Source organism: Acanthopagrus latus, chromosome 8, assembly GCF_904848185.1.
Source record: "Acanthopagrus latus isolate v.2019 chromosome 8, fAcaLat1.1, whole genome shotgun sequence".
Classification (NCBI taxonomy): domain Eukaryota; kingdom Metazoa; phylum Chordata; class Actinopteri; order Spariformes; family Sparidae; genus Acanthopagrus; species Acanthopagrus latus.
This window is the reverse complement of record NC_051046.1, coordinates 5,943,223-5,960,839: the sequence shown is the minus strand read 5'-3', so window position 1 is coordinate 5,960,839 and position 17,617 is coordinate 5,943,223. Positions and strand designations below refer to the sequence as shown.

Here is a 17,617-nt window from a genome sequence, read left to right as displayed (position 1 = left end):
TGTATTCAAGGTCTTTTTAGTGACTGTTCTGGAGCTTTCGATCAGAAATAATCCCATGATCTTTTTGCCCGGACATGTAGGTGTCAGGGGTTGTATTTCGCTCTGAGGCGCTCCTTGTTCATGTTGGCTTAAAAATGGAAACCTCTTATAAAACTCCATCTGCTGATGAAGAACATGTGATATGATCAAAAGCTCAGGAACAGATATTAAATGGAACTTTTTAGTTGAACTTGAATACCACAAATTTCCGAGAGTGGGAAAAGCAAATTAGAAGCTTAAGAGTAAATGACAATGAAACAGAAAAGTTTTACTACACATTCAGATATTTATTGTACACTACTGCAGCAGCTGCCTCGGACAGGCACAAACATTTTTAGTTTACAAAATGATCCTAGTGCTAAAAACAAAACGAAACAGTCATTTACAGGATGTCAGGAGACGACGAAGTGCACGTTTGACAGGAGAGAGACTCTCCAGGTGGCTGACGGACGGGTCATATCTGCGAGGACTCCAGCCACAGTGAGGAGCTCTTGACTCGCGGCTGCTCAGAGTCCAGCTTCAGCAGCGCCGTCACAGCGCCCTCTATCTTTGAAATCCACACTCTCTGGAAAAACATCACACAGGAAGAGAGATGCAGTCAGATTTAAGGTTTACGGTGAGCAGCAAAAAAAATGTTAATTTTTTTACTTCTTTTTAATTTCTACTTCTGTTTCGTAAAGTGGTTTTATACATATGGAGTCACAGGAGTAACAATAAAAAAGATGAATGTGGGAAAATAAAGAGGAATCAACAAATGAATAAAACAACAGTACAATATGTTAAGTTCTGTTTGATTATTGTATTTAAACATGTTTTTATTCAATGTTTCACAGTTTTATTATTTTTTTGTGGCACTTCTGTGACTCCATGACGACAAGTTACCACTAATCCTGTGCTTGAGCTCAGAAAACAGCCCCAGACAAGTGACGACCAACGACTTTAAACTATTTCAAAGATACTACTGAGCCGCACAAGACTAGGATTGTAAATAAATAATACAGTTGCATGCATAAATACTGGTGATAATATTTAAAGTTTAACCTGAAGACAACAAAATACATTTCACAGAGGAAACAAATTACTGAGAATACTTTGTTATTCAGCAGCTGCTAGCCTGAGGTAAATTCAAATTATGTGAGTGATGGGAACATCGTCTAAACTCAACAGACAAAACATCATTTTGTGGTTCTCTCTGAATGTCACCAGTGAAATCTTGTGTTGATTCCACCCAGAGAGCAGATGTCTGGCCGCAGTCAACAGATCCACAAGATGTTTACAGAATCTGATCAGCGCTCTGCCGGCGTTTTGAAAAAACACTGCGTGCCTCTTTAAAACTTTCACGGGTGAAGTGAATCTACCTTGGCGGACTCTGACGCAGCTTGCAGGATGAACGCTCCGATGCATTGCTGGTAGCGGTTCTGGTGCATGATTATGAAAGAATGAGGCAGTCCCGACGCTACAAAACAAAGCACAACATTACAATTCCTCCACCGACGTCAACTGTAACGCACCGTACAGGCTGCAAACATCAAGACCCAGCAGAACTTTTCGATTCTGCTGCATGTTCTCAACACATCTACTCACTGATGTCACATAAATTACTCAAATCATTCAAATAATCGTTCATTACTAGATCCGAGTCTGAACTGAGGGTGTAAATCATTACTTGAGGCGTTGAGCTGATCAATGTTCCTCAGCTGGAGTCGGTCCAGAGAGACGGGCTGGTCCAGAACCGTGAACGTGCACCCCTCCTTCAGCAGCTGATCCAGCTCCAGGTTCTGCGGCAGCCTCAGAGGATTCTGATCTGGACCCATGGACCGCTACACAGGACGACAGCACACACACACACACATTATGAACAGGCTCTGAAGCTTCTCTACAGACTTGACCTCGGTCCGGGTCAGGCTGAGAGCAGCGCCATACCTTCTTGTTTCTCTTGATCTTCGTGATCAGCAGGAATTCGTCGAACAGGAACAGATAGACGTCTATGAGCTTCGTGTTTTCTAGTAATGAACCGAAGAAAAACAACGTGAGATTTTTGTATCGTATCGCAGCTCCGAGCGCAGATAATGTCGGAGGCTGTTCACACCTGTGAGCACCAGCTTCCCTTCATGCAGCAGACTCCTGTGGGAGATGAGATTCTCCAGAGTGACGGCCTTCAAGAGATGCTTCAGGCTCTGATAGGAAAAAAAACATTTTCACCTTTCGGCGCGTAAACTGACACGCAAAGATCTGATAGCAAAGGAACAGATTGCGACACGCTGCCGTAAACTGTACACACTGAAATTGTTTTTCTTTGCTATCCAAGATCTCTGATTTCACATTCAGATACACGATCGTGGCATCTTATCGGCACACAGCAGGTATCAGAGGATGAAGTGTTTGTGTCTTGTTGACAGGTGAGAGTGTGAAAGTCACGGATATGCACAAAAAGTAATAACTTGCATGTGCAGAAAGAGAAGTAAACCTCCTCCCCTCTGGGCGCAGGTTTACAATGCATTGATTCATTTTGTATATTTTTTGGAATATTTCTTTGTAAGAACTTTTTTAGAACTTCTTAAGGACTTGCCAGTTTTACATTTCAACTGTGATTGTGTCTCTGCGTTTTCCCACATGTGTGTGTGAGGACTCCGCTACTGCAAACAAAATCTACCTCTGGGTTCTGATTAAGTAACTTGAACTTGAATATACACATGAACAGACCTCAGGGACGAAGGCGCGCTTGTCTCTCTCCCACACGGGCAGCCACACCAGGGCGTCTCTCAGCTGTTTCACCTTCTGGTAGTTATCCAGCCACTTCACCTTTCCCTCCAAGTCACCTGGAAGCAGAGAGGAATCATTTCAACGAGAGGGACTTAAATGTAATGCTACTACAAGTGTAAAGCTGCACCGCTCCACCTTTTCTTTAGTTCTGTTCTCTAAACTCTAAGCTCCTTTTTTTCTTGATTCTTCTCCTCCTCATCAGTATTACCAGAGGTGGCAAAAGTAAACACTTTCTTTACTCAAGTAGAAGTATATGCACTTGTGTAATATAAGCAGAATTTTTGATTCCACTTCTTTACTCTCTTAATTACTCTCAAAATATAACAGCAAGAAGTTTCCCTCCCTCATTTCTAAGCAAAACTAACCAAACCTGAGCTTTTGTCACTGCAGCAATTTTCTAGTTTCCCTCCGTCTGTTTCTGTCTTGTCACGTCTTTCACGTCATTTCGTCTCGCCTCATCGGTCGTGCATAATAATAGGCACTGATAGGGCGACATCAGTCTTGTGATGTTGGGAAGGCGGCGTGCAGTGACGCAAAACAGGAGTAATGGATTTATCAAACGTAATGACCGTGTTTGTGAAATTGCAAGGCGTAGAAAGTGCTGAGGTTTGGGCTGAAATGTGGGGAGCAAAAGTGAAAAGGCTGTCAGACAAATAAATACTAGTACAAATATGAGTACAGACATCTGAATAATCTACAGAGCAGTAACAAAGTATTCATTGGAGTTCAAATGGTAATAAAACATATCTTTAATCAGTCAGAGCGTTGAATTTAGGATCAGTGAATCATAGACCCGTGATGTCCGATATCAAAGTGAATTAGGCCAGAAGTCCAATAAAAACACTGACACTGGGATCGGTCCTGACCCTATTTTAAGCCTCAAACTGTTAATTACTCTTAAAAATAATTATGTGCTTCAGTTCTATTAATAACAACTTTACAAGGTTCCTTCATTGTGCCAACACGTCTTCTAAAGCACCATTTTATTGTCTTGTTTTGTCTTTCTGTCTTTCTGTACTGCGATGGTTACCTGCCAAACACGGGCGTGGCCTGTATCGTGAGAGATTACACACACACACACACACACAGCTCTTACAGTAAATACCCCCCCACACCCAGAGGACATTGCCCTACACACCTGAGCTGTGGTCATGTCAGTCCTCGTCACCGGTGCAGCTCTGCCGCACCTTTTTAATGGCTATGGGAAAGTGTGTCGCTGGAGCGTCGGTAGCTGTTTGGCTTCGCATGAGTAATTGTTCAATTCAATGAAAATGACATTGAGGCGCAGCATAAATTCCCGCAGCCTGTCCATCTAGTTACAGAGTAAACCGCCTCAACAGGTCTGCAGGCGGAGGCGTGCCGAAGACTGAGCGGTCACCGCTCCTGGCTGCCGTCCAAAACATGTCGCCCTGTTCGCTTTGTTCGTGTCGAACGGGACAACCACGCATGCATCTGCTTAACACGCTTCTGTATCTTAATACGTTTGTAAACCACCTTCCGACAAACACGCTCTGAGTGACAGCCCGGCCGAGCCTTTCAGATTGTCATCAGCTGCTGAAAAAGATCTGTGAGAGGAGCTGAGAGGCCGGCTGCTGTTGTAAACATAGCCGGCGAATAAGATTATGGACTGCTGAGCGTCACTGCCAGGCCTTAAAGAAATCGACACTTGTGTTTGGCGAGCCACCAACCCGAAGCGTTTGGTAATCGACTACCTTGGAATGAAGAAGAAAAGATTGGTGACTGTCGTTTACCAGTAATCTGTGCCTTCCAGTCAACACAGGCGAGGTCTCAGACACCGCCTCGCACTTCGGATGGGTCACAGGTGATGATTCAGAGGGATTCGCTTGTATTTTTTCCAGTCTACGTGTTGTTTTTTGTTGTCGAGTCCTGCATAATATACCTTTAAAGTCACATCCCTCACCCTGCAACAGTACAGCAAGAAGTTTCCCTCCCTCATTTCTAAGCAAAACTAACCAAACCTGAGCTTTTGTCACTGCAGCAATTTTTGTTTCCCTCTGTCTGTTTCTGTCTTGTCACGTCTTTCACGTCATTTCGTCTCGCCTCATCGGTCGTGCATAATAATAGGCACTGATAGGGCGACATCAGTCTTGTGATGTTGGGAAGGCGGCGTGCAGTGACGCAAAACAGGAATAATGGATTTATCAAACGTAATGACTGTGTTTGTGAAACTGCAAGGCGTAGAAAGTGATTCAGAGGGATTCGCTTGTATTTTTTCCAGTCTACGCGTTGTTTTTTGTTGTCGAGTCCTGCATAATATACCTTTAAAGTCACATCCCTCGCCCTGCAACAGAACACACAACCAGTGAGTGACTGCTGACAGACGAGTCAGTGCTGAAATCCTCACGCGGCGCTGAAGTGATGGATTTTTCAGCACAAACCTCTGCTAACGCCCCACAGTCCCCCTCTTTAAATCAAGCCAAATCCAATGAAACAGTTAAATCAGCTAGATCTTCATTTGCATCAGCATCAACATGTGCTCACTCACAGCCACTCAAACCTGATCCTGATGCTTTATACCCTGAGAAATCAACACAAGACATCCTGCAGTCTCAAACTCTCAGTGTGAAAGAAGAGCAAATTCCTGAATACGATATCAGTTCAGTAGTTTTTGTGTAACGCTGCTAACAAACCAACCAACACCAGCCACAGGTAACACATAACCCCCTCGGTGGAGGTAACAAAAGGTAAAGTGAGTCAGGGTGGTGCGCGCTGCTCACATATAGACGTGTCCACTTGCTCAGCTATAGCCTGCAGGCCTCCGCTCTCGTCCTCCGTCTGGCATCTCTTCGCGATATTCCGCAGCAGCAGCGGGTATCGAGTTAGCCTCTGCAATGGCGCCACCAACAGGTCGCGCAGCTGCAGCCTCCGGCACTGTTCGTTCCTCTCGCACCACTGTGGAGAAACAGAGAGGGAGAGGGAGAGAGAGAGAGGGTGAGAGGAGGAAAAAGAAGGAGGTCAGAGGGGTGAAAGAGCTCGTCACGGTGTTTGTTAGAACAGAGGGCTGATGGCGGGGGGATGGGTGGTGAAAAGCGTGTGAAGAGAAGTGAGATCTGAGACCAAAAACACAATGCGAGGCCTGACAGATACATGAGCGTGATGACAGGGAAGGTTACACGAGGGACAAACGGTCACATTCCTCCCTCTGGAAGGCCTCGGTGACACTGAGCTGCTTGTTTGCCGCTTTGGGCAGCAGCGTCGCTGCGTTTCCTCTCTGACACTTGGCACGGCGCTGCCCCTACCTTCACATAAGATCCAAAGTCCTCTCGGGGCTTCAGGCTGTCCAGATAAAGCAGAGCGGTGGTGTAGTTGAGGCAGTACTTCTGCAGGCAGTGACATATGCTCTCCTGGAAAGCCTGCCAGCAGATAGAAGCACAAACATCAGGACACAGACTGCCGGGTCACACCGGCCTGCACGCTGCAGATAAACAAGAGCATAAAGATGCAAACAAGGCGAGGATCTGGGTACCAGCACAGAAAATATATTCTCAGGCTACTGTGAGGTGATTCATCTCCTCTCTGCGGCTTCTTGTGATGCATAATTGAACAGCAGGATGAAAAGGTTTTCTATTATTTTCCTGAGACTATTTCAACAGTTGGAGCGCTAAATGATTTATAATGAAAGGAGAGAAGATGAAACTAGGATTGTTTTAGTTCCAGTTTTTCTCTGTTATCTGAGGAAAGATCCAGTATTATTATTATTATTTTATTCTGAAGGGGCAGCAGCAACGACTCAAAACAAAATATTAGTGACAACGTAAGTACAATAAAAAGCCACTGAAACTTCATAATAGTGTCAAATTTGGGAACATTTTCGATACACTAGTCTGTGTATCACAATTTCTGACAACTGCTGATGTTAAGTTGAACAAAAACTCAAGATCCGGCTGCTTTTTAAGTCTGTGATGAGAAATGGAATTGTGTTTGTGTTCCTGTGAATCCGTCTGTTCTTCTTCTACTGCAAAGTGTAGCCAGCATACATTTAGATAACCACGTCTGTCAAGTGTGAAATGTTTCTTTTTGCCTCCCACGTATTATCAGCGTGGAGCTTTACGACTGAGTAAATAACTGAGAATGCAGTCAGAGTCAGTGTGTGTGTGTGTGTGTGTGTGTGTGTGTGTGTGTGTGTGCCTCCACATGTTTGCGACACTTGCCTTGCTCAGCAGCACCGGCAGGGTGGGCCCGCCACCCTCAGTGATCTCCAACGTGTCCCTGATGACACGGAGGAGGTTGTTCAGGAAACCAAAGCTCACCTGCAGCAGAAAAAAACACTCTGTGTGTCAAGAGTCAGCAGAACGACCGCACGCTCACACCTCAGCCACAATCAGCTGCATATCACCAGACGTACCGCTAACTGCTGCACAGTGTCTTTTTTTTTTAAGTACAGTAGCCATCTGGAGCTGCAGCTACAACCTGTCATTAGCCGGTTAGCTCATTCAGCCGTGCAGCTGGTGGCCCGGAGCTGGTTTCAGTCCCTGCAGACTGGGAGCAGTGTGGAGAGTGTCGGCGTGACATTACTGGTGTCACATCAGCCTCCAGCTCTGACAGAAACTGTCACATCCTCACATTCTGGTGATAACTGAAGTTTTTTAAATGTTTCAAACTAAAACTCTCACACAGATGTCACATAATGAACAACAGTGCTAATAAACAATATAGATGCACAAGTCAATCTGAATGTTTCTTGTCTCCAGTAACAGTGAGATGCATCAGATAGTTCATCAGATAAAACTAGTTAAGTATATTTCCTACTTAAACCTTCTCCGTGCATTTTATTTATTTTGCTGGACTGATCTGTTCGGTTGCTTCATGAATTGTTTCTAGGATTAAAATCTTTTGTTAGAAACTGTATTCACAAATTAAATTCTGATTTTGTGGCGCACGCTTTCTTGTGCCGTCTGTTTGTCTCGCTGTCTTCACCTCTTGACCCGAGAACTCCAGTTTAAAATTCAAGTCTTTCTTGGTCAGGAAAAGGTTTAATCATCTTTTTATTAAGAGCGCTTTTTCAAGAGTAACACTGAGCCCTGCGCAACAGCTGGTTGTTGTGAAGGCTGCTACTGTTTGTAAGTATTTACATAATGTTCCTAAAACTAGAGGTAAACAACTGTCGCTCATTTGCATCACGTCTCACCAGGCAAAGCTCGTTGAGGTTTGCGAACAGCCTCCAGGAGTCGATGTCATTCAGGCAGTTGGTCGCCTGCAGGTTCGTGAGTGTCGCCGAAAACACCTGAATGCGACAAAGAAGTCAGAGAAAGAAAGAGAGAGAGAGAGAGAGAGAGAGAGAGAGAGAGAGAATAGACTATTATCAGGACATTTGTTGTGCCAGCATTAAATTTCTAATGCGTCGCTGTGAAGAATAGAAATCCCCCGAAGAGACTTTTACACAAAGCTCACGCACAGGAATTCAGTGACAGGACGGAAAGCACAAAGCAGCAGGTGTTGGGTTTCGTTTGGGTTTGGTCGAGTTATTTGTGGTGTTGTTTGTTTGTGTGTGTGTGTGTGTGTGTGTGTGTGTGTGTGTGTGCATTCTGAGGCTTTGCAGGGACGGTTACCTCTTTGAGAACCATGAGCTGATCCAGGAAGTAAACACACTCGCTGGTGAAGAGTTCCCAGATGGCCTCCTGTCTCTTGAAAAGCTGAGGGTCAGAGGTGGGGCTCACCTGGGACGACTGGTCGCGCAGGAACTCCGCCAGACAGAAGTCCTGCACGGAGAAAAGACAAAAAAAAACCATCAGACAAGAAGAAAAAGATATTAAGAAGGAAATGTATTTAACTGAGAGTGTGTTTGAACAGAAACGGTACATTCTGTCACTGTAAAGTTCCAACCCCCATCCTGATGCACTTCAGAGTCCGTGTTTGTTTACATACGCGTGACGGTTTGACCTGACTGCTAACAGTCTAGAAAGTCTGGTTCTTGCACAACTCGTGTTACCTGAGCGTTGCAGGAGCTTCCCCGCTAATGGCCGCGCTGTCATTCCTAAGTCACTTAACAAAACACTGAGATCTGTTTGGTTTGGAAATCTGAATCTTTTCCTCTGTTCAAACCCAGAGTCTGCTCAGATTAGAAGTCGCTGCACGACCATTTACATAACTAACAGCCTGGATGCTCGAGGCGCCTCCGCTGCTGACGGCGCTCGTTGCTCACCTTATACCGCTGAAGGTCGGAGTTCCTCCAGTTCTGAATCTGCGCCGTGGAGAGATATTTTTCAACGTCGGACGCTGTGCCCGTCTGCAACTTCGCCTTAGTCTGGAAAGTAAAGGAGAAGTCACACAGCTACATCAGTTGTAGTTTACGGGCGCGTGTTGACGTGTTTTTTTTTTGTCGTTCCAGCATCCCTACAAAGTAATCGCTCTGACAAACTAAAACAAGTCTGGCTCAAGTTCTGCGTTTCAAGCGTTGACCAATTATAAAAAGAGCCAAACGGGATAAGAGGAACCACATTAATCTGCTTTGAGAAGTGGGTCAGAGAACAATGTCCAAACCAACCGCTCGCTGCTTCAACAGGGAACATCAAAACAAACCACGAGCACACCATCCACCTCAACAACACAACAACCACACAACAACAACAGCATGCAGACTAACACACCCACCGTGCTACGCCTTGAAAAGGGCCACTTCGACTTCTTCGTGTCTGTAAAAAAAAAGCCCAAACACAAAATACCGATTAATCAACAGAAGAACACGCAAGAATGTGCGCTGTGCAATAAACGGGATTAGAATCAAACAAACAAAACAGTGTGTTCGGATAAAAACTGAGGTAGACTCAAGGACTTATGAGATGTGAGAACGGCTCGGTTATTTTTGGAGAAATTAGAGGTCAAGTCGAGTTCAAAGCAGCACACGAACAGTTCACGTGTCGTCTTTTATCTTCTGGACTTGATTTGTAGTTTTGTAACTGCAGACGGACGCGTGACGCTGGTCACGTTCCAAATGACTGTCCGCTGTGTCAAACCTGCGTTTTAGTGCCACCCGAGCGTGTTATTAGCTTCAGACGTGGACGTGTTGAGCAAAGAAGACGTGAATAATCGTAATCACAACTTGCTGGAGTGTGAAGGCTCGTTACAAAACAGTAAAACAACTCACGAGAGGGTTTTTTGGTGAAGCTGACAGAGAGAACAGGCTTACTGCAGCTTTGACTGAGCCTGCAGAGTTCGTGGAGGCCAAGAGGTCAACGCCCGGACCAAACAAAGGTCTTCAGTAAACTTTTTTACAGCCTTTTTTCCTCAATATGGAGACTCAGACACAACTGTGCTGCAGATACAGTCAGCCTTAAAGGGTAAGTCCTCCAATTTTACACAATAATGTGTGTTTACAGGTGTTAGGCAGCACTAGTGAATATGTGGAAACAGTAGTATACAACCTTTTGTGGCTCCAGAGGAAGCTGAGCATTTAATCTGATAAACTGCCTCCAGTGATGTCATTCCGTTGCTAGGTTGCATCATGGGTAATGTAGTCACCAGGTTTTGAGAAGGAAGATGAATGTGTGGAATAAAAGAGGTGATATCTCTGGTTCTGCTGCAGTCAATTCATCAGATTACATGCAGCTTCCTCTGTGTTTTGTACTTTTCCCCACACGTGCAGAAGAACTCACCAAGACTTGTAAACACACTTTAATGTGCAAAATTGGTGGAGTTACCCTTTAAAGACTGTTGACTGACAGTCAGACACACCTGCATCACTTTTTTACGTGGAAGCATCACTTAAAAACACGGACAGACGGCGTAACATCAGCAAGAATATATCATAATACGGGACGTTACCAGAGAAGTTTGAACCGTTCAGTCTGTCCGCCACTCCATTGGACACAAAAAGGTCTCCAGGTGAAACATCCAATCCCGGCAGGCTGACCACCACGGAGCTCCGCCTCCTCTCCTGAAGCCTGAGGGGGAAACGGTGAACAGGTGAACGTCTGCAGATGGTTCTCTCCGCTTTCGCTGGCAGACTGAAACTGACACTAACGACATATTTAAAAAATAAAAAACAGCCTCATCAGAGACGTTAGCTTCAGTGTTACAAGGGCCATTGTCGTCCTGTTGTAGATATGAGTGAATAGACTTAGCGCAAGCCACAGGAAATAACAAAATTCCTTTTGTGCTTTTTACATGGTTGAAATGCCACTGAAATACCATCTGCATTGTACAGAACATTTGGCGATTAACACGAGCAGCAGCAGCAGAAATCATAGAGGATAAGTGTTATGTGTCCGGCTTATGCGTGGATATCAACCGATTAATGGATCACCCTATTTGTGTGGAAGGAGGCGAGCTGTCAGTGTGAGCCGGGTCTAATCCTCTTGGTCTCCTTTTCATAGTCAGGAACCGAAGCACGGCTGCGGCTGGAAAAACACAGGCCTGCCTTTTAGCCTGGAGCAAAGCTCAAGCAGCCGCTGTTCTCAAGTGTTTTGACTTATCTTTGTGCTGCTGTACTTCTGGGATTACAGCTGAGAGTAAAAGAAAAGGGGGGAGCGTTCGTGTTGTGAAATTAAAAACCCTAATAAACGTAATTCAATGATGAGGCATGAAGAATGGAGACTCAGCACCTCTGCCTTCCTTTCTTCTAATAACAGTAATGACAGAAAAACTCGATCGGTTGCTGCGTGAGTACAACGATCACAATCCAAACTGTGCCAGCAACAACAACAACAAGCGTCTGGCCATTTTAACATGTATAATAAGTCACTCGGCAACCGGACAGGCTTGTTTTGCCAAAGGTAAGCTTCACTTTCAGCAGGCTGACACTGATCGACAGCTGGTCAGTGACCCACGTCACTGCGCTGCGGTTTCACCTCTAAATTTTTCAAGCTCTCGCCTTCAAAAAAAGAAGAGTTTAAAGTTCAGAGGCAGATCGAAACCGAAGCGACTGAAGCCGAAGGAGAAGCAGTAAAACAATCGATGGACACACTGCGTGTCTGACAAAAGGTTATCAGGACACGATCGCACCATAAGGAAGCCGGTGTGCCTGTTTGTGATAACAATACAATAAACGAGAGCAGAAGTACGAGCGAGGTGCCGCTTCTCTCTGTTGACTATTATACCCGAGGCCACACGAACCGTCTTCCTCTTTTCGGCTCACAGTATCCTCTGAGACAGTAGCTGCATTTCTGCTGCTGTGCCTGAACTGTTGCACAAGCAGCAAACGAGACTAACTCGAATGCACATGTAGGCCACATGGCTGCGGGGACAACCTGTACCGCTGAGGACAAGTTTACTTTACAACTGAGCTGCAGTGGCACGTTTTGTCCTCCGGGACCGAGGCACCAAGTGTTCTCAGCCGCTCCCGGTGGCAGGGGTCGAGCCCTTCCCGGTAAACCGATACGGAGATCGATATGTAGGCAGGCAGTAAGCAGCAGCAGCACCTGAACACTGTGGAGAGGATACGTGGTTAATGGGATGGCAAGAAAAGGCACGATTACTCCTCTAAAACCAGGTCAGCACCTCCTCGCAGTTCACCCTCACAATGGCGTCCTGTTGCTTTGTGGCCCGCTCAGAAAGCTTTCTCTGTGCCACCGAGAGCACTTGTAAAAAAAGAAAAAGAGAAAAAAAGGGGGTGTTTTGTTCCCGCACAACAAGAGAAATAATGACGCCCCCCCCCCCTAAAAAAAAAGAAAAAACTAAACTGTCCCGACCGATGGCTCTCAGGGCCCCGGTCACTGTAATAAGAGGGACAGTGCCAGGGTGCAATTACAGGGACAATAGCTGCCTAATTATCCAGTGAGGGGAAGAGCCCGGCAGCCCATTAGGAGGGGTGTGGGTGGCAGTGAGAGAAAACAGCCTTAATGAGGGTTTGTCTAGCCCATCCATGACCATGGGACTCTCAAAACTTAACCCAGCAAGCTTATGCTCCATTAACAAAGAGACGTGAGCGACAATGAATGCACAATGGGGGCTCCTCAAAACGTCCAATCATCCTCGTGAGCGAGCGTCCACGAGGGGATGGCACGGTGACATGTTCACATATTTCTGTTTTTTTTTGTTTTTTTTCACCCCCCCCCCACCCGACACAGATATTTGTTGGAAACAGAAACGTCGGCGGTTCTAAAAGAGTTGCGTCTGAGTGACAGAAAAGGACGTGCAGGCGCCATCGTTTACTTATCAGTCACAGCAGGGAAAGTCTTTTTTTTTTTTTACTACATTCCTCCCGACATGCAAACATGTTCTGACGGACTTCAAAAAGGTGAGTCCAGGTGCTTCTGGCTGCGCTGACATGACATGCAAATCAGTCCAAAGGTACACTTACCTATTATGTAAATGCTCCTTCTCCTGCAGGAAGAAGGGGAAAAGAAAAAAGCATCAGTCAATGGAAAAAAACTTTGAATGGTAAATATTCTACACACTGTTACACAACTGTAGGCAGATATAACAGTAAATGTGCTGGAGATGATTCAGTCCCCTGGAGAGACGAGTTCCAGATCAAGTCAATCGATTAATCAGACGATCACTTTCACGATTAGTCGTTTAGAGCGTCTTCAAATTGCATCTATTGTCCAGAAAAGCAGCAAATCCTCACATTCAACAAGCCGGACGATTAGACAATTATCAAAATATCTGGTACTCATTTTTCCTTTGATCGACTGATGTGTTGGCGGCTCTGCATGGATCACAACGAGTTTCTTTCTTTTTTTTTTTTTTTAATCTGATTTTATTCTTTTATTTTTTTTGGTGCCATATCAGCATTAGTCTCACTGTACACCCAGCGTTACACCCAGGGTGCAGAGGCCTCCTGCCGCTCAGGACACCCGCTGTATCACTTTCAAAAGACCAGTCAAGTTTGAATCAGTGTTTTTTAAGTGGCCGCTTGCATTCAAAAGCCTCTGATATCTGAGGAGAATGTCGGGACTCTATTGAGTATGTGCTCGCTTGAATACCGCGGGCTGATGAATAGATCCCCCCCCCAACACACACACACATTATCTTTTCTCCATCGCTCACTGACCCCTCCATTATTGGGTGACTGCTGACTGCGGTGAATAGGGGCCCGAGGAGAGCACTTCCCAGGGCTCTCCGGGGGCAGTGGGCTTGGTCGGAGCTGTCAGTGCATGTAACTGCTGATTCATTTGCTGTCAAAAGCTCGCATTGTCAGCGACCACCGCAGGAGGCAAAGGGCGGAACCGAGGGGAGAGGAGGGAAAGGAAGGGAAGGAATGTGTGACCATTTAATTGATAAGACTCTCAGCAGCACATGTCTGGTGAGAGAAGCCGTCTCACCTGTGCTTCACTATCAGGAAATCCAAAATTGCTGTTCCTGTGAGCCGGGTGAGCGCTGTGGCACTCTTGTCTCTTGGACGCGAGGCCGTTGTCGAAAGTCTTGGATCTGTGCGATCTGGTTCTCTGTCGGTCGGACGATGAGACGGACTGGTGGTCGTGACCCGTCTCCCCGTCAGAGAGGGGGCTCGCCGCGAGAGGAGACTTGACCCTGTGGGGGCTGACGGGGGACGGCGTGCTCTCAGTGGAAGGCTCCTCCTGGGTGCTCCCCATCCTGAGAGGATCCCAGGAGTCCGTCAGGGGACGCCGGGTGCTCCTCATCCTCCTCAAGGTGGGAGATGTGGAGATGCGCCCGGGAGCCTGCCGGTCAAACTGGAAGAAAGGTGCCACCAAGCCGTCACCGTCCACCAGGGACGAGTGTCTCAGCTTGGAGTTTGTCCGTGTGAGGTCTATGTGCATGATGACCGGGTTGCTGGTCTGACACTCCTTATCCTCAAAGGGTCCTCGGTCCGTTTGTGTCTCTGCGTTCGCCACACCTGCGCTGACGTCTTCATTCTCGTCCCACTCGATGTAACTCCAGTCCAGCCTCTTCTCCACGTCCTGGTCCTTGTCTTGCAGGATAACGTGCTTCAGCGCAGACATTATAACCTCACAGGCATCGTAGTGCGGCAGAGATCAGGAGAAAATAAGTACAGCGATCGAGGGGTCCGGGGGTTGGCCTCTCTTTTTTTTTTTTTTTCCTCCTCTTGAGTTTAAGGTCAGATGATAATCCTGTTGCATTCCAGCTCTGTTCTCACCATTCACCTCTGCAGCTACTGAGGGGGGAGAAGAGAAGAGAAAGAGAGAGAGAGAGAGAGAGAGAAAAGAAAAGCAGAAAATATGTCAATAGGCAAAACGAGGCATGCCGAGCACAAAAACTAATCTTCTGAGGGGATTTGAACTGGGTCGAACGTGGTCACCTGGCAGTGAAGCAGCTTTAAAACGCAGAGCAGGAGGACAACAGGTCGAGACCCGCACACAGCACAGTGATCAGTACAGTTTGTCATGACATGCTGTGAGACACAAAGAGCCAGACCCGCACCTTGTTCCAGCTCTTCCTCTATTGTTCCTCTCAAAACACTCGGGTCGATTCTCTCCTTTCACACTCTCGCTTTTTATTCTCCATGTTTTTTTTTTTTCTGTTTGTTTCTCTTCCCACCATGTTAATCTGAGTCTCATTGCTTTTATGGAGGAGCAGATCCTTCGTCACATCCACGAGGTGACCAGGTAAAGACAAGAAAACAACAGCGTCCCCGAGAAATAAACTTTACAGCCTCGGATGAAACCAGATATCAGAAACAAACACGCGTCTGAGAATAAACTCGTTAAAATGTGATCAGTCTGGGTTTTTCTTTTTCTTTTTTTTTTTTTACTCACATTCTCTGCGTGTGTCCGGGGAGAGAGAGCCGCAGCTGCCGGCGGGTGTCGCGGAGCTGAGAGGCTCCGAGTGTCGCTGTGAGCACCGAACACCGCCTCCAGTGTGGAGCCCAACAGCGGCCACACGCAACTGAACAGGTCGGTGTGGCGCCGCCAGGAGGAGGAGAGGAGGAGGAGGGGAGGGGGAGGAGAGGAGGAGAGGAGGAGAGGAGGAGGAGGAGAGGAGGAGGAGGAGGAGGAAGAGAGGAGGAGAGGAGGAGGAGGAGGGAGTGGAGCGTCTGACTGTACAGGGAAGGTGCGACCTGCACCATCAACTCTCTCTCTCTCTCTCTTTATTTGCATGAAAGTTTTAACAACATTATCCAAACTTTCAGACATGAACAATAATCCAACATAAACATATACACAACATCAAGACTGATTTGCAACCATTTAGATTTACATTAATTGTATATACAGAAATCTGAGACTATAGAGCTGAATTTGTTAAAAAATAAATGCTTCCTGTTTCATTGAATTTTTCACATTGTTGGATAAAGTGCATCACTGTCTCGACCTCACCTGTCGAGCAGCGACTCTCCCTCTCTTCCTCTTCCTCCCCCTCTCTTCCTCTTCCTCCCCCTCTCTACAGGAACAATAACTGGGCTTGTTCAATCAATACCTTTTGTTCAATACACTTGTGTCAGATTATTGTCGCAGAAAATTAAAATAAGTCACTAGTTTCCACAGCGTTCTGTATGCTTCTGATTCAGATTGTGTTTATTATATTATTGTTCCTCTTCTGTTTGATATTTTTACCCTAATATCTTTTCAATATATCTAATATCATCATAGGCTTAAAATAAGAATTAACTAATTCCTTCTGTCAGCCTTGGTGGAAGACATTGGCCTACCACTATACCTGTTCAATAATAACAACAACAAAAAAAACTAAAGTTTGTTATTTTTTTTATGATTTATATCATTTGTATATCAAAATCATTGGTGCATTAACACGTATGCAGCATGTTAAGGTTACAGGTGATTCATATTTGTCCTATTTCACTCATTTCAGTGTCTAATCTTAAAAAAACAAAAAAAACAATTGTACATGACAAATATTTCACTTTTACTCAGTGTACTTAAACATGTTTGATAAAGAAAACAGGAGCAGGAAGAAGACAAAGTTATGATCAAGGTGGACTTTATTTTTCAGTACATAATATTGATGTTGGGTAGTTGAATGTGTTTAACTACATCATATTTCATTTATTGATCAAGTTGTTAAATAAATGTTGTGAGTTTAAAATTACAGTTGCCTCTTAAAGTGAGTGGAGTGGAAAGTAAAGTAGATAAAATTCATACGAATGTATAAGATTACAGTTCTGTGAAAACCTTTAGTTGTACTCTTTCACCTGGCCTTATAAAACAGTGATGGAGACTGAAGTGCCGTCCCGTTACAGGTTGTTGTATCATGATGTCTGTTCAACACACCGAGGCTGTAAACATGTGGCTTCCAGGCAGGAAAACCAGTTTGTGTGGCAACATTAAATAATAACTGTCGGAGCATTTAAAGGTCAGAAGTGATCTGTGATGTCAGAGCAGGATGTAAAAAAAAAAAAAAACACTTCAGAGTTGACCATCATGCACCTCTTCTGGCTCCACTGACTCCTCTGAGGGATTTTGTTAATATAACCCTGAGACAGTTTGGACTTTGGATCATCACTCTGATCTCTACATGTTTGGATCAGACCCTGCAGATTCAGAAGTGTGATACTGTGTCTCACCTGCAGCCTGAGGACTGTTGATGTAGGTGTGAAACAATCTTGTCTCTCTTACTTGTTTGTATTTAAAACACAGGGAAATTAAAAGGAGGTGGGGGAGCAGGAGAGTTACCTGTTGGTTGGTCCGGTACACTAGGGGGCGACACAGGTCCAGTAATGGGATGACAGTGGAGCCGAGTCAGAACCCTGGCGACCCCTCCTGGGTCAACACAGGTGGTGCATCAGTGTGTCCAGAACCACTTGTTCTGTCTCTGTCTCACTGCAGGTTGGTTACTTCCTCAGTGAATTACATCACTGAACATAAGATATAATCATATTAATGTTGTCTCTTTCCTTTAGATGTTTTATGTTGTTGTGCCGTGACCGAACGTGAAACATTTGTGGCTCCTCAACAGAAAACATCATCACCATTGT

General features: G+C 45.5%; 1 protein-coding gene across 2 annotated transcripts; it reads right to left on the bottom strand.

Annotated features, from left to right (window-relative positions):
- Nucleotides 1–305: 305 nt before the first annotated feature.
- plekhg7 (pleckstrin homology domain containing, family G (with RhoGef domain) member 7) lies at nt 306–15,601 on the bottom strand. 2 transcript variants are annotated; one of them, XM_037107711.1, is made up of 17 exons: nt 15,441–15,601; nt 14,028–14,839; nt 13,061–13,083; nt 10,585–10,703; nt 9,415–9,455; nt 8,966–9,067; nt 8,373–8,522; nt 7,952–8,047; nt 6,975–7,073; nt 6,063–6,176; nt 5,541–5,715; nt 2,743–2,858; nt 2,129–2,216; nt 1,963–2,042; nt 1,706–1,859; nt 1,398–1,495; nt 306–604 (listed from the first exon to the last, which is right to left on the bottom strand). In XM_037107711.1, exons 2-17 carry the CDS (start codon nt 14,664–14,666, stop codon nt 494–496), a joined length of 2,205 nt encoding a protein of 734 aa, XP_036963606.1. In that variant the 5' UTR covers nt 14,667–14,839; nt 15,441–15,601; the 3' UTR covers nt 306–493. The 2 variants fall into 2 exon arrangements, with proteins under 2 accessions (XP_036963606.1, XP_036963607.1); XM_037107712.1 differs by having other exon boundaries at nt 14,028–14,836.
- Between the last annotated feature and the right edge of the window lie 2,016 nt (nt 15,602–17,617).